Here is a 24,236-nt window from a genome sequence, read left to right on the forward strand (position 1 = left end):
TAATATTGTATTTCATATTATTGTCATTAACCCTATATGCTAAATTTATATATATCCTAGATTTTTCAAAAAGAAATATATCTTCAACGAATCAGTATCCTAATTTTTTAGAAATTGGGATATCGTCATATCCTATGTATCCGTATCAATATCCATGTCTGTGCTTCAGAGATGGTACAAACACAATCTTAGAGTTCAAAACCCCTGGGGATTTGATGTTTTACTTTTAACCAGGGAAAAAAGACGAGGAATGGCATAGGGTGAGTGCTGTATAATAAAAAAGATTTTCTTTCCCCACTTCGTAAACAATGTGGAGTGCATATCAAACAAATGTAAACCGAGAAGACTATGCATCAATACATAATTGACTTGAACACTTGCAGGACTAATCAAAAGGGCGAAACAGAAGCCTAGAAAGTGGAAAAAAAAAATTATCCAACTAAACTGTCAGAAAACGTTGGGAAGAAGAAGCAGCATCCACAAACAATCACAACGGAACCTGCATTTTGTCAAACATGAAGCCAAATCTCTTCTCCACTTGCCTAGTCGTGTAATATTGAACTTCATCGTGTTAACCTGAAACCGGTCAACGTGAATACTCTCTGCCCAGCTATTGGAACATCCTAAGGAAGTTGTTTGCATATGCCATTGGTTTCACGTCAGGATGAGGCTGCAAAATCAATGCATGACAAAATGTAAAGATATCAACGAAAAGACAATTCGTAGACAAGACCATAAAATAGTGATTAGAAAAACGAACACCCACCACTGCTGAAAAGGTTACAATGTTAGGCTTCATATCTGGTGCTTCAAAGCGAATAAAAGCCCCTTTATTTCCCATCTGCAATATCATTATGCCAGACCATCGGTACAATTTTAAAAGGAAAATACATTAAAGAACTTGATTTTGAAAATAGAAAGGAGAATCAACACATAAGCTATTCTTTCCTAAAACAATTGGTAATATATGAATAACAGACCCACCAACCATGGAAAAAGAAAATACCTGGTCACAATAATTTGGAGCAGAAAATACTGTAATGAGTTTACCGTCATGCTCGATCTCATACCCTTCATCCTTGACTTCATGGGATCGCACAATTAAATCTGTAATTTATTGGTACCTTATGTCATCAAACAGCTATCATAATCGACCAAACAGTGGGTACATAACTAGAGAATAGTTACCCAAGTTGTTCTCCTGTAAAAATCTTTTTGTGACATCTGCACCAAAGGCAAGACCCACGCCTCGTTTACTAGGTCCTCTCCCAGGATTGGGTTGTGGATCACTCCACAGGATTTCACACATCAATCCTGTCACATATAAGGCACGGGAAAACTCAGTATTATTCAACTTTACTGATATGTAGGGAATGAATTTTTGTGTCCAAGACATAACACCCAGATAAAAGCACACACAGAAAACACCAATGAACAACAAAAACAGAAAGGCTATGCCACCAAGTGGTTCCCATGATACTACAGCTTCAAGTATAGTATTTTATGCAGTATGCATTAGAATTATGATAAGCATGCAATAAAAGATTAAATAAAGAAAATAAAGTATAAATTTTACCTTCCTCAGGAGGTTCGCAAAACCGATCTATTGCTCTAATATCAGAGAGTTTTACCCCATCATTACTAAAAAGACCTCCGTGAGCCACAAAAACCTTCTCATTTAGAACATAAGCCAGAGGTAAGGAGCAAAATACTTCTGCGAAGAGTTCCACAAATGTTTCATTCAACTTAGACCGAACTTCACCCTCAAAGCCATAAATCTTGTTCATGCTCTTGCTTTCATGATTTCCTCTGGACAAATGCATAGCTAAAAGTCGACAAACAAACCAAAATGTCATAATATGAAAGAAAATCCACAGGTCACAAGGGAGAAGTTGATGACTAAATAAAACCATAATTGAGATAGAATTGTGATGGTAAAACAGTATAGTGCATGCTAGTGTCTCGGAATTACTAGTCTGTAGAAAAGTAGATAATCCTAAATATATAAGTTAACTGTTCGGTTATGATCAGAAGAGTTTCTCATAAATGAAATTGTTCATCTCATTTCTAAACCAACAACACCGATTTTTTGAAATTAAGTTCAAACTAAAGTAACAACTACAGTAAAGTTACTAAAAATTACAGCAATCAGAGCTCACAAATCAAGTTCCTAGCTATTCAAGATTTTTGGCTATCTTGGATATAAAGTACAAGTTTCAAACTTGCTAGAAGCTTCCCCTATGTCATATGCTGGTAAAAGTTTGCTTTGCAGGAAGAACGTCCGACTAAGATGTACAGCGTAACAATGTTTGGAGGAAATTTACCTGATGGAGACATGCACTTGAATGCAAACAAGGTGAGAATGACCTCCACAGAAAATGAACCCCTGTCCACAAAGTCTCCATTAAAGAGGTATGGATTTTCGTCTGATGGAAGCCCGTTAAGCTCAAAGATATTTAAGAGATCATAGAACTGCAGATTTCATAAAGGTGTATATGTAAGTATGCCTACCATCTGCAATAAAACATAATCAATAAATACAAAAATGTAAATGTTGAAGATTCAAATTTCATGAGATGAAGAAACACAACATAGATGTATAATGAAACAATAGATTCCAATTCTTTCATACAATATGATTGATGCAAAAGTCAAGCTGAAAAAGGTAAGCAAGAAGATCGAATTCCTTTTCTCACTTAACTGTTCATTTCTGAAGTACATACTCCACAGTCCACACATCATCCACTACTAAGATGATATCACAAAATATGTGTTTTAACTGAAAGGAACCTTACCTGACCATGCACATCTCCACAAACGGTTAAATGTCTGCCCTCTGGAATGTTAATATCAACAAGAGATGGAAGGGCACGCATGATTTCTCTGACTTGCAGTACAATTTGGAATGCGTATCTAGAAAACCAATAGCAACATCAAAAGTTAATCTCAAATATTGCATAGCACAGATTAAAGATGTCAACCATCACACCTACCGTTTGTGCAAGCTTTTCTGGTTTTTAAAATCGTCGATCATCTTCTTCACAAAATCAAGTGTTACAACATCTCCTTCTATCTTAGCACCAGTATACTGTGGCTCAACATCTACAATAAAAGTATAAACGAGCCTTAATACTTCGTAAAGCAACTAAAACAAAAATAATAGAACAAGAGACTGATAATTTAACATAATAATCTTTACCCAGTAAGCAGAAAACTAAGAACAAAGAAACAGGAAATGAAGAAGGAAACTAAAATTGTAATTAATGATCCCTTAATATCTATAATGTGTGACCTCCCACTGGACCTTGAATTTGATCCCATGATGCTCTTGGTTCACTCTGGATTAACATCTCAAATTTTATATCAAGTCTATAAGTTGAATGGAATTTAACATAATCAATTTCCGAAACCAGCAAATAAAAATGTGTGTGTGTGTGTGTGTGGTGGTGGTGGAAGCAATACGCTGGCACTTAGAAGATGGGGCTACTGTGGTAAAAGATAAGCATCAAACTTCTAAAAATGACCCAACGACTACCTTCATACAACTTCCTCAAAGAGTAATGGAAAATTTGATGTGGCATCACATGGTGCCACTGCCACGTATTGCCATGTATGATGCCACATAACTGCCCTCCTTCAGCTTAATGATAATAATAACAATAATAAAATTGAAAAGGGAAAATTTGTAACCATCTCTCTCAACTAGACGAGATTCTTCACTTGCTTATAAGTCCTCTCTTCTCAAGTGAAATCCTCCTCCCTCTCTTTTTTAACAGGAAAAAGGTCGGCCACATAGATGAGTGCCCCATTGGTGCTAAATATTATAAAATTCGAGAGAATAGACAAGAGATCCATTTCAAGTATTAGTCTTCAAAAGCACTTATATAATTGTTGATTAAAGGGATAAAATAAATATTTTCCTAAAATATGTGGGTATATTCTCTCAAGAGGGGAGGGGTCTAGTTGCACTAGCTTCAAGGTGTGATAGAGCCATAAGCATCTCAAGCAAGAAAAATTACCTATCAGATGGAAATCGATGGAATCAGCTACCGAACGCCTCTCAGATTCAGGTACAGAAATGGCTTCTTCAAACTTAAGCTTCATGACTGCCTTTTCACATTCCTTCAATTTCTTAGCAGCATCAGGATCATTGGGACATATCTTTTTGAGCTAGATTACAACAAAACGAATCTTATTATACAGTTGTGTGTATATCAAATATTATAACTTCAACTTAGGGATGTCAGAGTAAAAGCAACAGAAACAGTTTTCCCTCTCCTTGATTATCCAAACAGCCATTAGTACCATATTGGGAAAGAGATCAACAAATAACTTGTCCAAATAATGACATAAAGGTCATACAACAGTACAAACTCTCAACTGAAATTTCTTTTGATAAAAGGGAATAGATACACAAATGAGTATAACTGATATTCAGCTGTTAAAAGCCAGTAAGAGTTATAGCTTCCAGTAACGACAACAGTCGAGACTTCATGATAAAATCCTGAGATACCTGTTGAAAATCTTTAAGTGCCTCTTTGAGTTTCCCCATAGCAAGAAAAGCAGCACCTCTCCGGTAATAACCCTGTCGTACAGAACAATTTCCAGAAAGTGGTCAAAAAGGATTGTAAAAGTACATAAAAGAGTATCATACTCATACTGCTTTAATGTTGATCTTACTTTTGAATATCTAGGGTCTATTTCTATAGCCTTTGATGCATCCTGGATTGCACTACCATATTCCTCCAATTTGGTATGCGCAAAAGCACGGTTTGCCCAGTATACAGCATTCTGACCATTTAGCTCAATTGCTTGTGTATAAAGATCAATTGCTTGAGCATACTTGTGGGCTGAAACCAAGAGAAAATAGTTCAGTACAACAACCAACTGCGTAAATGTTGTAGTCTTTTCTTTAACATAAAAGCACTATGTAAAATACTTCGAAGAAACATCCTCTTGGTCAGAGAAAACTAAATGAACCATATTGCCTGCAGCATTTCATGCATTCTTGCTGCAGGAATCTTGACGTAATCACAAGAAAGGAAACCACAAGAATTATTTAAGTTCAGCTACCTTCACTTTTTCAGTATTTATATTCATCTTGAAGAACGAATGACAAGAAACAACTAACAGGTACTAACGGTTACCTTTAAATGCTTCATTTGCTTGGGATTTGAGTTCTTCAGCACGAATTGGGTCAGTTTTATCAGCTTCCATGACCGGCATAACCTTTATAAACTAGAGAAAGGCACTATGATTGCTGCTAAGAGTAAAATTTACCATCCCTCTCATTTATCTCCGTCAACATGGTCCATCTGCTCCATAATACACCAAAAGCGTAAATTAAAGCAAATAAAGCAAATGCTTGTAAGAAAGAAAAAAGGCACCAGGCAACAGAATGAAGTTATCTCTGGAATGGGGGGAAAAAACAAGCATAAGCAACGATATCACATAATTTGGTTTATCTATGCTAAAGAAAGCCAAAATACGTAAAACTAGAAAGTGCGTCTGGCATTGAAGATATATTGAGAGTTCAGACCCTTCTGACACCCGACAAAAAAGATAAAGCTGGGAAAAATCAAAACACTTATCAGCAACGATATCATACAATTGGGTTTTCAAGAAAAAGAATGTCGGGAAATGTCAAGTCAAAGAAAATTGCACAACCAGAGGAAAAGAATCCCATTACTATAAGTAAATTTATAAAACTAGTTCGTGGTGTAAGCCAAGCCATGGTAAAGAATCCTTTCCTCACGAAGGAACCTTCCATGATAGGAGAATCTCCATTAAACTAAAAACAGACAGCATAAGGGAATCGCGAACCCCACAAACAAGAAAATGCTTTAGATTCAACCAGTAATAAACTCAAAACATGACAAACTATTGGTTGTACTACAGAAATTGAATCCGAGATTCTTGATCAGATGGCCCGCCAACTAATATGCAACGTAGGGAGTAGCTAGACTATTGATTGATTGGCTATCAACAAACTTTATTCGGTTTCCCGGGAATCAAACATACATGAAAGCGAAGTAGCAAAGGAAATGGATGTCGAAGAGTTGAATACCCGAGAAGAAATGCTCGATCCAGTCACAAGGAAGAGAGTATGCGATTTAGGGAGTAGAGTGAAGTGAAGAAGAAGAAGGAGCCTGAGCTTGGGACTGCCCTAATTTGAGGCGATGATTTTTATATTAAAGAGATTTTTTTTTTTCTAATTTGAATAATTCATGTTGAAATGAGGCGCACTTGAGACTTGAGAGAAGTAGAAGATATGTGTTGGCATCTTTGGCAACAAAAAACAACCAACAAACCACCCACCCCAAGTTGTGTGGAAAAATCTAGAAACCAGAAATTACACACATGATATATAAGTTTGTTAAAAAAAACTTTAAAATAAAAAATTCTATTTAGTCTTCCGTTTTAAAAATATGTATTTTATCTATAAGTATCTAAGATGTCTATGAATTTTCAAAATATTTTCGAAAAGTAAAAAATGGTATCGTTAAAATTTAGGATTAAATGTGTTTATTCCTTAAAAATTCAGCAAAAAAAAAAGCCAAACGAATTTGTTTTTCTTTTATTCTCTTTTTTCTTTTTGAGTTTCAACATTATATAAGTGTGTTATGATCTTTTAGTCGAGTATAATAAATTAATAAATTGAATTATCAATATGAACGTAGTTCGGTTAGTATAAGTTTGTCCTATCAACTTTAAAATTAGAGGTTTAATTTTTTCATTTCCAATATTACCAAAAAATAATAATAATAATCAACTCAGCATTATTTTTTATTTGTTAGTTATAAAGTGGTGACAAAATATTACTAAAACATATAAAATAAATGTAGCAACTGAAAAATATGCTATAATCGTGAAAGACGAGTTTCAGCATGTAAGGACCAATCTGGGCTTTGTCATTGGCCCATTTGGCTTAAGGAGCCCAATTTGAAGAGTCTCAAATTTAACGGCACAGCCCAGTCAATACGTTGACCGAATTGGGCTTAACTAACTATCATGTAGAGGAGCCTCATTTTGCTACAAATGTCCCAAGAAATCTAATAACCTTAAACATTTTAATCATTTTCCTTTAGGCCCCGTTTCTTTCCCCCGTTTTCCATGAAATTTCAGACAAATATTTAATATCTCTATTTATTTTACAGAATTTCACTTTTTAAGATCCAGGATGTTATTATTCAGAAAATTCTAAAATTCACTGACATCGATACACAAGTGTGGAAAATTTATGCCTGTAAGATTAACGATAAAAGTATATCTTAATCGATTAATAAATTGATACCAAGTATTCATTATTATTAATTTTGATTAATTATTATTAGTTAATTTAATCGTGTTTAATTAAAGTATTAATTTATTTTATTGTTATTAACAAAATAACTAATTAATATAATAATAAATTAAATAATGCTAAATTTAATTCGTGACTACATTAATTGATCTCTTGCATTTAGTTAAGTAATTATTTAATTTTGGTTTCTATATACAAATTGGTAAATTGAACATAAATATTTAACACGTTAATTATCCTATATATCCAAACACATGTATTAATTATCCTAGACATTCAAATTTCAGACATTTAATATCTAAACCCTTGCAATCCAAACAACCCCTTAGAGCAGTTGTAAATATATCGAGTCTATCATCGATAAGTTTTGTCATATTTAAATTTTTTTAAAAATATTACTATACACTTAATTATTAACCTTTTGAGTCCTACTTATTACAATTTCCCTACTCTTTTAATACATAGGTTGGATTTATTTATTTTAGTTTAACTATATGTGTGGTGTGATTCTAACACTTTACCTCTTGATTGGTAATATAATCTTAAACCAACTATTTTCAGGTTGATAAAATTTAGAATTCCTCTTTCATGTTTATTATGATATATTCTATATATCTATCGAGTGGATCAATTTTATTATTGTTGAGTTGAGTTCACTTTAACCCTCATTTACCAGTTTATATCCGTAGTGTCTTTTTTAAAATAAAAAACAATACACCAAAGATTTGAACTAACTAAAATTTTAATGATTGTTTGACGGTAAACAATCTAAATTAATATCAAATGGAATGAATACTAAAAGAGATGATATATGTATAATAATAAACGTAATCATATGTCAAGTAAAATAAATTTGAGTTATTTAGTTCATAAACTATAACAAAACTCGTATTTGTGGTGCTTGAAAGTGAAGGTATTCATTGTTGGGCTTAAATGTGATTCATGAAGTGAGAGGGTCATTGTGAGATCATCATATATAATTATTTTTTAATTTGCATAATACTAGACATAATCTAAAGTGTAGGAAGAATTTGTATATTTTCGATATTGATCTCTCTATTTTCACTCTGTTTTTCTATATTACTCTGAATTATTCACTAACTTTGTTGCTTTATCTATGGAAATGAGAGAAGACAATTTACACTATTTTAGTAAATATTATTTATCGTTTAATCATATATCACTGGTACTTTCTTTTAATTGTGGGCTTGAAATAATATTGCAAGGCTCGTATATAGGACTTTCTTGGACCACCTACTCTGATATCATCTTAAATCACTAATTGATCTAAAAATTTAAGTTAATGGGTAAAGTCAATTTTAATTATATAATAATAACTTCGTTGCATATTGTATTTTTCTTCAACAAAGGAGAGTGTAAAACTTTTTTTTGGTTAAAGTCTTTACTTGAAGAGATTAGGATTGTTGAACGAAAAATTTTAGACCAATCACAAACTGTCACGTCATTCATTAGATTAATGATAAAATTTCAAATCATCAAATTTGGGACCAACTAGGAGGTCACATGTATCCTAAATTGAAGTTGAAGACAAATTTTGATGACGCCACGTGGTTTCATCATGATTGTTGATTTGATAAAATTAACTTAGTCCAATTTAATATTATTATTATTATTTGGGTTAAAGTCTATAAACCAAAAAATATGTTGAATTTGACACATATGTCAAATCAAACCCAAATCCAATTAATGGGCCCAATAGTCATACTCATGGATCAACAAAGCTCAAATCCAACTAATTGGGCCCAAGAGCCAGACCCATAGTTAAACCAAGCCCAAGTCTGTGAAGCCCACCTAAGAACTCTATGAATAGAGAAGCTTTCTTCATTTGTAGTGGGTCAGCAATTCTACACTATATAGTGCTTAAAGAGAATTCTCTATAATCAGAAGATTCCTTGACTCCTAAAGTTGATTATGCTTGAAGACTAAAATCATTTGAAGATACAAGCACTATGAAGATTGAAGTCCTTTGAAGATACAAGCATTCTGAAGACTGAAGTCCTTTGAAAATACAAACATTCTGACCACGCTTGAAGACTGAAGTCCTTTGAAGATATAAGCACTCTTCCAAGGCTCGAAGCTCAAGAACATCCACATGCCCCGCTTCTATACATCAAGCGTACGTATTTAATAAAGAGAGAATCAGAGGATCAAGTACTAGAGATCGAACCATATCGCATCAAATCAACATCAACATCAACATCAACATCAACATCAACTCAAGTTCAACTCCACGAAACAAGTTTCTTCGGAAGCCTCGTTCGAGCACTAGTTATCAAAGAAGATCAACATGCCCAAAAGTCGATCATCAAAAAGATCAACAAGCTTAAAGGCCGATCATCCAAGAAGATCAACAAGCCCAAAGGCCGATCATCCAAGAAAATAATCAAGCCCAAAGGCAGATCATCCAAGAAGTTCAACAAGCCCAAAGGCCAATCATCCAAGAAGATCAACAAGCTCAAAGGCCGATCATCGATGAAGATCAACAAGCCTAAAGGCCGATCATCCAAGAAGATCAATAAGCCCAAAAGCCGATCATCCAAAAAGAGCATCAAGCCCAAAGGCCAATCATCCAAGAAGACCAATAAGCCCAAAGGTCGATCATCAAAGAAGATCAACAAGCCCAAAGACCAATCGTCCAAGAAGATCAACAAGCCCAAAGGTTGATCATCCAAGAAGATCATCAAGCCCAAAGGCCGATCATCAAGAAGAGAAGGTCGATCATCAAAGAAGATCAACAAGCCCAAAGACCAATCGTCCAAGAAGATCAACAAGCCCAAAGGTTGATAAAGATCATCAAGCCCAAAGGTCAATCATCGAAGAAGATCATCAAACCCAAAGGCTGATATTGAAGAAGATCAACAAGCCCAAATATCGATCATTCAAGAAGATGAACAAGTCCAAAGACCGATCATCCAAGAAGATCATCAAGCCCAAAGGCTGATCATCCAAGAGATCAATAAGCCCAAAAGCCGATCATATTCATCTATTCAATAAGCCCAAAGGTCGATCGTCCAAGAAGATCATCAAGCCCAAAGGCCAATCATCCAAGAAGATCAACAAGCCCAAAGACCGATCATCCAAAAAGATTAACAAGCCCAAAGGCCGATCATATTAGATAAGCCCAAAGGTTGATCATCCAAGAAGATCATCAAGCCCAAATGTCGATTATCCAAGAAGATCAATAAGCCAAAGGCCAATCATCTAAGAAGATCAACAAGCACAAAGGCCGATAATTCAAGAAGATCAATCAGCTTAAAGACTATAGTTTATTTTGAAAGCATCAAAATATTATGTATTAGAGATTGTACTCACTTTTTACAAAATTAATACAAATACAAAGTTCAAATTCTACGAAACAAATTTCTCTTGAAATCTCGTGCGAACGAGGATATTTTAGAAATCATAAATGAAAACTCAAATATCCAAAACTCATGTTTGGTTGGAGGGTCTTCTATATGGAAATGGACACAGATATCCAAAACTCATATTTGTTTTACAGAGAATAAGTTATTCTCAGCAGACATCCTCATTTTCCACAAACGAGAGTTTTCTATTCCCTTCCAAAATGGTGAGTTTTCTTTTTTCTCCTCCATTTTTTTTTTATTTTATATATAATTTTACTATGAACATAGTTAATTACTTAATTAGTTAAATTTAATTTAACAAAATATATAAATATTTATTTTAATAAATCAATGATAATCTATTAAAATATTTACTTACTTATCTTTATAGTAAAAATTTAATAAGTAAAATTTTATTAAATGAATGCAATTACTTTTTTTTATATAAATTATTAATTAATTAGTTAACAATATCTTAAATATATTTAATTAGTAAACTAGGATTAATTAAATTTAGTTATTACAAAAATTCAATTTTCAATAATAATAATTGATTACATATTTTTTTTTATAATAAAGTGATTATTTATTGAGATTAATTTTAATTTGATCATTCACTATTTATAATTAGTTAATTATTTGTTGTAATTAATTTTTATTATTCTTTATTATTAAAATTACTAATGTTGAACTTAATTAATTACAAAAATGATTAAGTATTATATTATAATTAATATGTATTTCATTAAATATATTAATTAGTTAATTTTAATTATAAATTATTCAATTTTTAAATATTTATAATTAAAATTATTATTAATTCTTAATTAATTAATCTTTCTCAACATATTGAATGATATTTATTGTTTAATTAATTCATCTATTATAATTATATAAGATTGTACTTAATTTCATAAATTAAATACAAACATAATTTTTGTTTATAAAATTCTTGATAGTATTTCCCATGCACAATAAAATACAATCATCTTTGATTGCCTAGACATCAAATTGTCTAGGCATCCTATTTTCAAGCATATTTTATTCTCAGGTATCTATAAAATCTTAAAACCATCATCACCTTAATTTCTATAGTTCTCAGTCTTTTTTATATATATATATATTGAGTTTGTAACATTCTTATATTTTGATTTCTCAAATTATTTTAACACCCCAAATTTCAAGATTTTCCAATTCAAAGCTTTAACTAACACATGGGATTCAAAATTCAAAGACTTTGTCGTTTGAGAAGTAGGGTAAAAATAAAGCAATAAAAAACATAATTTTACCCAAGAAGGAAAAAAAAAAAAAGAAAAAAAGAGAGACTGTCTTGAGAGTTATATATATATATATTCTCGTGCATGTTTTGTCGTTTCAGACAGAAGGGGCAGTGTACAAAATTGTGTTGAAGGCTTTGAGGCACTTTCACTCTCTGAAAGTGGATAAACAGTGATAATAACATCAACGTTGAAAATATTATTTTTGGTCCTATATTTTATATAACTGACATTACATGGATTTGAACAAACTTCAAATTATATAGATCAAAATAATATTTTAACTTAATTATAATAATAATAATAATTGAAAAAAAAGGGTAAAGGAGAGTCTGAAAAAAAGAAAAAAACAACAAGAATCTAACGAAAATTGCAAAATAAGACATATCCTATATAGCGGTTTGTTTTAGAAAAGAATTGGTATGACAAATGGAATTGTGTGAGTTTAAGAGAGACATAAGCACATGCACAACCAAACCCAACGTGTGGGGAAGTCTCTTGAATTTTGACTTTGAGATCATAAATTTTGAAATCCCAAACTCTCCTTATAATTCATTTACATTATCTAATTTGTGAACCACAAAGCTAATTTGTCTTATTTCATCGTCTACAATGCACATATCATTCATATTAATATGTACCTTACAAAGTAAAGTTTAAACAAACGAGCTTGGTTTGATTTATCGTACGTATAAAATAAACGAAAAACATAATTTTTATGAACTTACGTAATTTCTTAAAAGAGATAGTTATGATAGATAGTGAAGGCATACTCTAATCGAAAATTTATTCATTAAATCTGACAATAAGTACAAAAGGGAGCTAGAGAAGAGTTCAAAAGGTCAAATACTAAGAAGAGATGGGTTAAAAGAAGAAAGTCACAAAGAAAAAAAGTAAAGTGATGGAAGATATTACGTAAAAGCATCTAAATTGATAGAAATCGAAGATGGGCTATAACTCGAGAAGAGCTTTGAGCGATGAGACCAACTGCCTGTGAGATAGTGACCTCACACATGAAGAATCCTATTTCATGCGATGTGTAATTTAGAACCATAATCCTTTTTAATTTTACCCCAACACACATACATACTATGTATGAGTTTTGTTTTTGAATTATATTCCAAAAGCTAATCTTATGTTGAATATAAAATTTTCCATGTTCACTTTTAACTGATGTGTTGAATAATAGATAAATCAACATAAAGATTTACATATAGTTCACTAACCGTGTGTTAGCTATGTTCACAAATTGTGTTCACTAATAGTGTGATATATATATATAAAACTCGTTTCTTGGAAAGGGAAAAATAAAAATAGAAGTAAACTTTTTTCAGAAAAAAGGAAAAAGAAACAAAAACTTAAGAGTTATGATAAAAAAAAATTTAAGGGATTTTGTGTTGTGAGAATGGAGTAATGGTGTGTGGGGTTTGTACCCACCCATGTACAGTGCTTGTCCCCCTGCGCCCTTCGCCTTCCTCTTGCTTTTTTCTCCTCTTGAAACCCCACATCGCTCATGACAACATCGATAATGCAATTCAACACAATATATATATATATATATATGCTCTGAATTTTGTTGCTTTCATGTAACTCTTGCATTCATATGTTTCTCACATATTTATCAGTGAAGTGTTCCTTTTTCTTGAAAAGAAAAAAAAGAACGTTGTATTTTTCTCTACGGTAAAAATTAGGTTAAATAAATATAAAAATAGCTATGAATTTTACCATTTGTTTCAAAAGACCCATAACATTTTTAAAAAGATGCAATGTTACTCTCGATCTTTTATAAACGTTCCAAAACTATCATTAGAGTGCACATTCTTTAGAATTTCATATAAAACTAGGTCTTAAAATAGTGTGGTATGGTAGTACCTAAAATAGAAATTTGAATGATCACACTATTATAAGTTCATGACCGCTATAACAATGTGATGTGAACCACTAATGGCTTAAAAGTTATTATTTATATTTTAATTAATTAATTTAAAAATAGTTGTATTATTTCGAGTTGTTATCTTTTTTTAAAACATATTAAATAAGGATATTTTAGCCATTTATCTAAGATCTAATAATGTGGCACACCCTAGGATTTTTGGAAGCTATCTAAAGCCTGGCCATTAGGTTATGTGAAACGGTTTTGGATTTTGAATTTTGAGAATGATATTTTTTCTTTACGTTGATAACGAAGATTTATCATCATCATTTTTGTAATTACTGATCTAGGTTTTACATGTTTAAGCAGGTAAGATCGATCAACCGATTTGTTTGTGAAGTATTCAAACCTTGAGTAAGGAGATAGGTCTCTTTATCCGGATCTTCAATTCACAAGATAACCTTTTCTAGATTTTGTTGAAATTGGACTGAATTGATTTTGGGGATTTAGATTTGTTTATTACAAGTTCGAATAAGAAAGGGTTTCTAATTTTCAAATACTATCACATCACATGGTTCGTCCATTTTTCGTCTAAAGATTATTCTAAAGGAATTGTTGGATCTAATACTAGTTTTTGAGCTTTTATGAAAAGTCAAAAAAGTAATATCAAGACTTTAATTACTTTATTTAACAGATGACAAAATTCATAATTAAGTATTACCATACAAATTATTTGCCTAAAAAAACCTACAAATTATACAAATAATGAATAAATAAACTAACTAATATTGCAAGGGAGACGAGGGTTAAGTTTGAGGGTTTTGAATACACATATATACATGGGATGTGGCCTGGTGTTTTGTCACAGTGCACGTGAGAGCAGGTTTTGATGATGATGATGTGGAGTTGCTTTGAAAAATCAAAACTTTTGTATATCTTCCGCACGTATAGATTATTACGTATCAATTTAATTAGAATTACAATGAAACTTCACACTTCCATTTTTACCTTTTTCACTCTAATGAAAACGTAATAAATTAATAGTAATATAAAAAGTGAGTCTCATTTGATTTATTTACTTGTATTCTATATTCATACTAACATATGAAGTTTACTTCCAAATTTATAATAAAAAAAAGATAAATTAATTGACGAGTGGAAGATGCTCAATCCAATTACGTCTGAAAATTATGTCGTATCCTTACGATTATCGTTATTGTTATTATTTCAAAGGAAAAAATATTGATTTTGACCCTTTTATTGTTACCGTTACTGTTACTGTTTGATCCTAATATGTAAAGATAAAAGTATTGGTAACAGTAAATATGACAAAATTCATAATTCAATGTAATCTAAAACAATCTAATTATATTTGTGATTCTTGTCCATTATGATTGATCTATCAATAGAATTCCATTATAATTACACCAATTTTCCTTAGATTGGTAAATGTGGCATAAATTTAATTCACAATTTTCCCTTTTTTCTTTCTATTTAAAAAACTTTTATGGTTTAAAATAAAATTAATTTCACAATTTAGTCCAGTTCAAATTAAATTTCATGACTTTTAATTAAAATTTACACAATGGTTTTCAAATAATATATTTTACTCGCCTAATAAATAACTTTAAACCTTAAATAGTAGATAAACTAAATTTGAACCTAATTTAAAGGGCCCAGTGACCTAAATGGAAATAACATATATATATAATAGAAGCTAAATTAAAACATAGTGAATTGAAAAAATAAAATTCATCTAACACGTTATATAGATGTGATACATGATGTTGTAACACCGTTGAGAATCCTACATTGAAAAGTTAAAGAATCTCACACTCATTCCTAATAAGATAGATGAACTAATTATTTCATTGTCATTTGATTTTAAGATAAAACCTCATATTATCTAATATGGTATCGGAGCTTATAAAACTCAAATAGGTATTGAAACTTGATTTTGACAATAATGTACATAACATGTTGCATGATAGCAGTTAAAGTGTGAAGTTGTCGTTTGAAGAGGTATACGACAGGACGGTAAACAATAGTAGTAAAAAGGTATACGATAACGCCAACAAGTAGATGATAGTGTCAAGCGGTAGACGATAACATTTAAAGGAGGTAGATGATAGCGTCAAGAGATAGACGATAGCGTTTAGAGGAGGTAAACGATAACGTCTGAAGGAGGTAGACGATAGCGTCAGGAGATAGACGATAACGTCAAGAGGTAGACGATAGTATCAAACAAAGGTAAACGATAATTTTAGCTAGGTAGACGATAATGCAGAAGGTACACGATAGTGACACGCCAACCTTTCCTTTATATTTTCTTGTATATTGAAATGTACATAGGTGTTCTATTTATACAACATGGAATCCCTAACTTGGAAATACAAAAAAATGGTTAGTCACTTGTTGTAACCATCCTATTCTTTTGGTAAAGAGGTAAGACCGTAATTTATGAAGTCTTGCACTACTGACGGAGCTGCTAAGTGGATTTCCCTTTAGTGACGTAGTTGGCTGTGTTGGCATCCTTAACAATAGCACGATACGAAACATGTTACAGAACTATGTTGAGAATTCAATTACTCAAATTTTACCAGTAAGCTAATCATATTGTAGTAATACGACTATATTGAAATTATATAATGTACGGTATATTAGGAAGCAAAAATTTAATTTAATGTATCATGTTTTATGTTATGTTTTCCCCTCCAAAAAGCGTAAATTATGTTACATTTGGAGTCATACAAGTCATAAAAGAAAATAAATTTCAACTAATAATTATCAAAACATTTATTTTAAAGAAATATAGTGATAATTTCTACACGACTGTTATAATTAACGCTCCAAAAAATTATTATAAGTCCAATTCCAAATTCATCTTATATGTAATATTAGCCATGCACTCTCTCAAGATTAATTCTCTATTATTGCGGGTAATTAAATTTAAATGAATTATTGAATAACACACATTGAAATAGGGGTATCAATATTTTCAAAGGGAACATACCCGATAAATTGTTTAAAGAGGTCGTGATAATGTGTTGTACGAATTTTAATTAGTGGAAAGAAAAGTTGCAAAGGAACAAATTAGGAAATAATGTAAATAATTTTTTTAACAAATTATTTAATGAGACCACTATAATCTGACGGTCTCTTAATACACTACAGTAATATAGATTCAATATATTCTCCAAATAAGCATTATATGCAAAGTGTACTGTATTCTTACGATTTATCTCTTACACATCTGATGGTTGTGCGTACATTTGACAATTGTACTCCATTTAATAACATTTTAATTTTTAATTTTTAGTCTTTTTAAATATAGACAAAAATAATTATTATAAACTTAATTTTAAGAACGAAAAGCTAAAAGTGAAATAATTATAATATTATGGCGGCCTTTTCAAATAAACCCAACGATCTTTACTATTTTTTTCCCCATTGAAACTCGTCAAACCCGTTTGCTTCCAAAGCAGATGCCAAAACGCAAAGAAATGCTTCGAATGTTACGAGAGCATTTAATAATCTCTCTTTATTATGATTATTATTCTAAATAAATTAATTTGATTAATTAGTGTGAAACAGAAAATCATCTGCACTCCTTTTTAAGTCATCATAATTACCATGAAAAAGTTCTGCCCAATAATCCAAATTAATTGCTCAATAACTCTTAAATATATATATACACACACATTTTGGTAAAATTATATTTTCTTTCAGATTCTTAATTTTAAAGTTAGTGGTTTGGTATAAGTCTAAAAAATAATTTTAACTGATCTCCAAACACTTAACTAATTTGATGAGGATACTTTATCTCCATTTGATATTTAACAAATTTAGTCTCAACAAACCTGACAAGTAAAATTTCAATTTAATTTGTATAGTCATGATCTTCTTCTTTTAGTATAATTAAAAGTAGGAGGATTCGAATTACGGATCTCATAGTTTCTAGTATATTTAAATGTCAATCGAGTTATCTTAAGTTTAACTTGTATAGTTAGAACCTAGTTTCAATTTAATTGTCTTTATTTATTTATTTTTATTTCTATTTTCTTGAAAAACTCCTTAAATTTGGTTTAATATATCCAGAAAAAGCTCTCTTGGTGAACTTTTGTAGTTAGCTAGATAGAAAACATTTAACATGTAATTTTTCTTTCTTCATAAATAATGTTATGAAGTTCTATGTTAAAACTAACGCTCGAATCATATGAGTCAAATGAATCTATAGCCATAGCCTATGGTTGTAAATATATATATATATATATATATATATATATTAAAATCATAAGGATAAATTGAAATTGAATTAAGTTGAGAGAAAAAAAAATCATTGTACCATAATGATAGATGGTCATAATCATAAAAAATCAACTAGAACTTTTCTCGTAATAAATTATAATCGAACAATTAAAAATAACTTCATAACATTATATAAGTACAGTTTCAGCTACATTCATATAATCCTATCAAATTGTTTAATCACAATTTATCACATTTGCATTTGATTAAAAAATTTATTTTGTTCTTAAGATTGTCCGAATATTAATTTTTTTTCTTTCAAAATTTTGGGCATGATTGAATGTCCCCATGCCCTAAAGCCAAAATGCTCCCCATCATTAAATTATCATCATGACATGGACATACATGTGTCCACCATCATATGCACATGCATGGGTTTTCACACACGTGGACAATTATAATACTTATATTATATAATATAATACAATACAATATAATATATAATACGTGGCTTTATGCATGGTGGTGATGATGAACATGAGAAACAGACACATGATGTGATTAATTAACGTTGTAATGTAAAGAGTTTCCTTTGAATAATAATAATAATAAATTGTGGCCATCAATGGATTCTCAAATCTCGATAACGTCGAATCATTCTTAAAAAAGTGAAAAAATGTCCAAATCTTCCTTTTGGAGATTCTTACACATCAATTGAAGTTCATTTTTCCCATTTAATTAAACCATAAAATCAAAATATCAATCTTTCAAATTTTAAGATTGTTACTTTTAACTCGACCAGTTAAAGGTCTGATTAAAATTATTCTGGTCGAGTTAAAATTATTTTTTTAACATATATAAAATAAAATGTGGTATATAATACTCTTCTTTTAATAAGATATAAGGTAAATAATCAAATCTCTAATTTCGAGATTGTCGATACAACCATTAAACTGAACTATATTGATTTTGGTATGTAATGTTTTGAACTATCATTTATATATTATACATATATATTATGTTAAACTAGATAAATTAAATGATTCCAAACTTTCATATATGAAAATGATAGTTTTTTTTTTTTTTTTTTGAGAAAGTAGTTCTATTATTACGTCACAAGGGTGGAAATAAGATTTACACCAATAACGCCAACAAGAGCGTAATTCAACTGGCATAGTGTTGTCGTTAAGGTTCGATTTTTCCTCCCACATTTTAATTACAATACCTTTCAAAAAAATAAAAAAAATCTACACCAATAACTTTCCTTAACCATTCAGAAAAGGAATCAAACCATTCAATAGTTCTTTCTTCTTTCCGAGTATTCTTAATTAGCCAAATAATCAGCTGGAGAGTATTACAATTTCTATGAATATACGGAAAAAAAATAAAATCAAAACAACCAGATAATTTCCAAATTTTATCAAGCCAACAAACAATCTCACCCAAAGAATTTTAAAATATCAATCTTAAAATTTGAAAGAATTCTTAAAATTAATGTAGTGTTATCAACTAAAGTATATTAATTATCTTAAATTCATCCTACATCAACTTGTTTAAAATGAGTTAAGGTAGTTTTGGGAAAAAAACTATATTATGCCACACTTAAAAGTATTTTTCTAAAATTGTGTGTTAATTTATAATATAATAAATTAAAAATTTTAATTACATTTGTAGACACGAGTCATCTGATACGTGAGATAAAAGAAAATAATTAGAGAATAAATATTAACAGAAATAATATAACGGCAGAGCATGAATATTGTTAAAAAGATATTTAGAAAATAGGGGTCTCTCAAGACCTTTAGAGCCGTTTGTTTTTTGGAACGTGATAGTAGAAATTTTCGATGTTTGAAATTATATATATTAGAAATTATAGATGTCTGGCATGTTTAGATTATCATGTTTGTTTTGTAGGAATATTTTTATTGACATCTGAAAATATGTTAATAATTGTATTTTTTTCTTTAGAATTTTTACTTGGAAATAACTTAAATTTACCTAAAGTTTTAAGAATGCCCTTATGACTATTTATTATTTTATAATTAATTTGATATAATTTGAATTTATATAACACATTTATTTTTATCAATTTAAATTTCTTTTAAAATTAATACAATGTATATTATTTTTATATGTTATTTTTCTCACAAAAATAATATATCATAATTTAAGATTTTTTATAAATAAATATTAATTTGAATATGTTGCTTAAAAATAATCAAAATTACGATATAACTAAAAATATATGATATACATAATTGACAGTATTTATATTAATTATATAAAGCAGATGAAGATTAATATATATATGTAAAATAAAATGAAAAGGAAAGACAAAAAAGTAAAATGGAGATACCCTTGGAAATCTGGAAAATCCATGTTAAGGACATCCAAAACTCTCTAAATGTTCTCCGTCCGGGCATCTTAGGATGTTCGGAAATCTTCAGATGTCGGGGTATCTCACAATACTGCAAAATAAACATGGTAATCTAAATGCCCACTCCATGAAAATCTAGAATGTCCGTGAAACAAACCGTCCCTCTTAATGCTAACATTAATAATATTATATACCATCAGTTGCAAACAAGCACATAAATATTCCAAATTTTTTTTTATTCAACTCTAAATATTAATTTTCATTTGTAAATTTTTATATTTGTTTCAATATATAGTCTCCTGTGCAGGCATGGAAGTTAAAGGTTTATATATATAATTCAACCATAGAGAGGTGGATTTTTTTTTTCATATTATATTGTATGTCTTAACTAATTGAATTACATATTCAAATTGGCTAAAGTTTCGACTCCGTTTGATAATCATTCATGTCCCGTTTGGTAACCAATTAGTTTTTGAGTTTTAGCATTTTTTAAAATTAAGCCTATAAACACCTCTTTTATCTCTAAAATTTTTGTTTTGATATTTACTTTTTATCAATGTTTTCAAAAACCAAGTCAAATTTTGAAAACTAAAAAAAATAGTTTTTAATTTTTTTTTTTTTTTTGAAAATTTGACTAAGAATCCCGCTTTTCTACTAAGATTGATACGAACCATGGTAAAAAAATGAGAAGAAATAGACTTAATTATCAAATAAAAAATAAAAAACGAAATGGCTATCAAAGAGGCCTTAATTTTTTAAAATTAAGCTTACATATATTATCTTTCACCTCTATATTTTCCATTTTGTTATCTACTTTCTAGTTCTTATCAATGTTTTAAAAAACCAAACTAAAGTTTGTAAACTAAAAAAAGAAGTTTTTGTTTTTTGGAATTTTATTAAGAATTCAACTTTTTTATTTAAAAGAAAAAGTGAAAACTATGATAAAATTGCGAAGAAATAGACTTGATTTTTAAAAGAAATAATAAAAAAAAACCAAATAATTACCCAAGAGCACATCAAAATGGGTCTGATGGTAAACAAATTTCAATTGAAGATTCTAGTTGTAGTTAAGGTTAAAAAGTTCATTTATTAAGAGAATTGAAGAGGGTGTACTATAACAATAATATTTTACAGATGTACTGAGTTGTAATCAGTGTTTTTTTTTCCTACCCTTTTTATTTTTGATATTGTGGTTTAAAGAATGGTGGTGGTTGAATATTCCAAGCTAAGGAAAGCAACAAAATGTTGGGTTCAAAATTCTCACATCCTTCTTCAAAAACATTTATGTATATGCTCAGTGGGCACATGACTTACCCTACATATATCAAAGGGCAAATGTCCCTTTTGAGTATACCCAAAGCATTTATGAGTTACTTAAAAAAGGAAAAGGAAACTATTTCAGGGACCCCTCCCTTATGTTTTTAGTCATTTTAATTTTAGATTTCGTATTTTCTAAAGTTTTTATTATCACAACTACAACATTTGTAACAAGTTATTAACATAGACATAAATAGAAAAATGTAAAGCAAAAGAAAATCAACACAGAAGTTCACATGGTTAATTAACAATGTATTAACTACGTCCACAAAATAGAGGAAAAGTAATTTTATTAAAGAGAATAATACATATTATAGAATAGAGACATATCTTTGGTATAATGCATTTCTCCAAACCCTATTCTGATCGTTTAGAGCTAGTTTGGATAACAAATTCAAAATATTCAAACTTAATCGTTGACGGGTTATTTGTTCTTTACCCTTCAAAAATAGTACAAAATTTCATATATTAGTTGCATTTCAAAATGGGATCATATTTTTCTTTTCCATCAAAACAATAAATTAAATTTATGATCTTTTCAACCAATGCAACACTAACCCTTCCAAATGTCAACAAAACAGACAAAATTTTAGTTCGAAAAATGGGAAAAAAAGATATATAGGAACAACAATGATAACAAAGTCCATTTAAAATAATAATAGAGAGAAGAAATTGACATAAAGGGTTCAAAAGCATAAGATTTAAAATGCAAGTTTTAACCTAATAAAGTTTATTATGAAGTGTGTAAAAGTCTTTGCTTTTGATTTTTAAATGACATGAACCATGCAAGTGACAATATTAAACTTATATCTACTTGTTGGGATAATGATGTCATGCCATTTTTAAAGTTTTTTTTTTCCCCTTAAAAAAACAATGAAATAGATGTGAAAATTAACACATTAATTATGATCACTACAAAAACTACTATAGCCCATTAGAGGACTTTTAGTTAAACAATATAATATAAACTCTAACATTAATCAATGTTTGAGATGAAGATGGGGGGTTTTATGGGTTTTGCAGAAAAGTCATTAAGATAAAAACAATATTATAGAGAAAGAGATGATAATTATATGATGAAAAATTATTAAAACTTAAGCATTACTCTGTTTAGAAAATGAAAAAGAGTGGAAAATGGTTGAATAAAGAAAACCAGAATAATTCTAAATTTCTTCTTCTTCTTCTTCTTCCTCCTCCTCCCTAACATGAGAAGAAAGAGAAGTATAAGGGAAAAAAGAGGGAGTGGGTAAGATGTCATAATCATGATGGTTCAGTGTCATTGTTGTTATTCTTTTGCCCACCAAAAATTACAATATAAGAGAAATAATAGAATTTACTGTTGTATGGCCAAAACCACACTATTGGAAAGCTCATTCTTAGCTTACCCCATTAAAAATAAATATAAATAAGAATAAATTATAAAAACCTTCCCTTTCACATATGGGACCATCTCCTTCCATTTCCATCCCATCTTCTCTTCTTACATAATAATTACATCAAACCCCATTTAAAGGCTCTTAGTTTTTACTTGGGGTCTGTAGTAAAATAAATAAATAGAATAGAATAAGTACATGCAAATAATGGAGCAATGGGGTTGAGTAAGTTAAGTGTTTAAATATAGTTAAAAACAGGTAAATTTTCAGTAATAATGTTTCCTATTCTTTTGGAATGCTTTTGTAGAGTTGTAGGGAATTTGTAATCTTGTTGGTACAATGTAATCAATTTGATTCAAGAACAATCAAAATATCATAACATATAGTTTGTATTGATCTATGATGTTTCTAATATCGATGTTTATTGAATCATATGGAAAATAATTCGACTATTTTAAATATATAATCCTCGATTAACAGGTTTGAAGTTCGAGTCTCCATCTCACGTGTTGAAATAAAAAAAAAATGAAATCATTGTAGGTTTTTATTTTTTTAAAGCATAAATAATGCATGTAAATAAATGAGAAACTTTTACAAATAAAGAAATGTCAAATTATTTACGAAAATAGCAAAAAAAAAAAAAAAAAGACATCTATAGATACTGATAGACTTCTATCAGCGTCTATCACATAGTATCAATAATAGACTTCTATTAGTTTATATTACTAATAGATTTCTATCCGTCTCTATTCAATAATATTAAATTTCACTATTTTGTGTAAATAATTTCTATTGTTTTTTTTTATTTTAAAAATCTCCTAAATAAATAAATATATTTTTTAAAATTTCACTAATAATTCGACTTGAGATAAAACATATGACTTTAAAGGATTAGTAACATTTCTTATATTTCGAAAATTGGAATCCTTATCTATAATAATCCAGAAATGAGAAAATCACAATATTTACCTCTAAACTTAACTCACTGCGATAACATTTTTTATCATGAGTTTTTAATTTCCACCTAATTTTGGACTTTAGATTGATTAGAGAAAAAAATGTTTTTTTAAAATTATTTTTATTTAAATTCTTTTAATAAAAAT

At 29.7% G+C, this 24,236-nt stretch overlaps 1 protein-coding gene across 2 annotated transcripts; it reads right to left on the reverse strand.

Annotated features, from left to right (window-relative positions):
- Positions 1-272: 272 nt before the first annotated feature.
- Positions 273-6,417, reverse strand: LOC120078681 (serine/threonine-protein phosphatase 5). 2 transcript variants are annotated; one of them, XM_039032980.2, is made up of 13 exons: positions 6,068-6,417; positions 5,148-5,315; positions 4,681-4,850; positions 4,514-4,585; positions 4,020-4,170; positions 2,994-3,102; positions 2,796-2,913; positions 2,325-2,472; positions 1,577-1,825; positions 1,189-1,314; positions 1,007-1,107; positions 767-841; positions 273-670 (listed from the first exon to the last, which is right to left on the reverse strand). In XM_039032980.2, the coding sequence occupies exons 2-13, from the start codon at positions 5,224-5,226 to the stop codon at positions 611-613; spliced, it is 1,458 nt and encodes a 485-aa protein (XP_038888908.1). In that variant the 5' UTR covers positions 5,227-5,315; positions 6,068-6,417; the 3' UTR covers positions 273-610. The 2 variants fall into 2 exon arrangements, with proteins under 2 accessions (XP_038888908.1, XP_038888909.1); XM_039032981.2 differs by having other exon boundaries at positions 6,022-6,186.
- Between the last annotated feature and the right edge of the window lie 17,819 nt (positions 6,418-24,236).

Source organism: Benincasa hispida, chromosome 5, assembly GCF_027475165.1.
Source record: "Benincasa hispida cultivar pf3 chromosome 5, pf3_genome.v1.1, whole genome shotgun sequence".
NCBI lineage: Eukaryota > Viridiplantae > Streptophyta > Magnoliopsida > Cucurbitales > Cucurbitaceae > Benincasa > Benincasa hispida.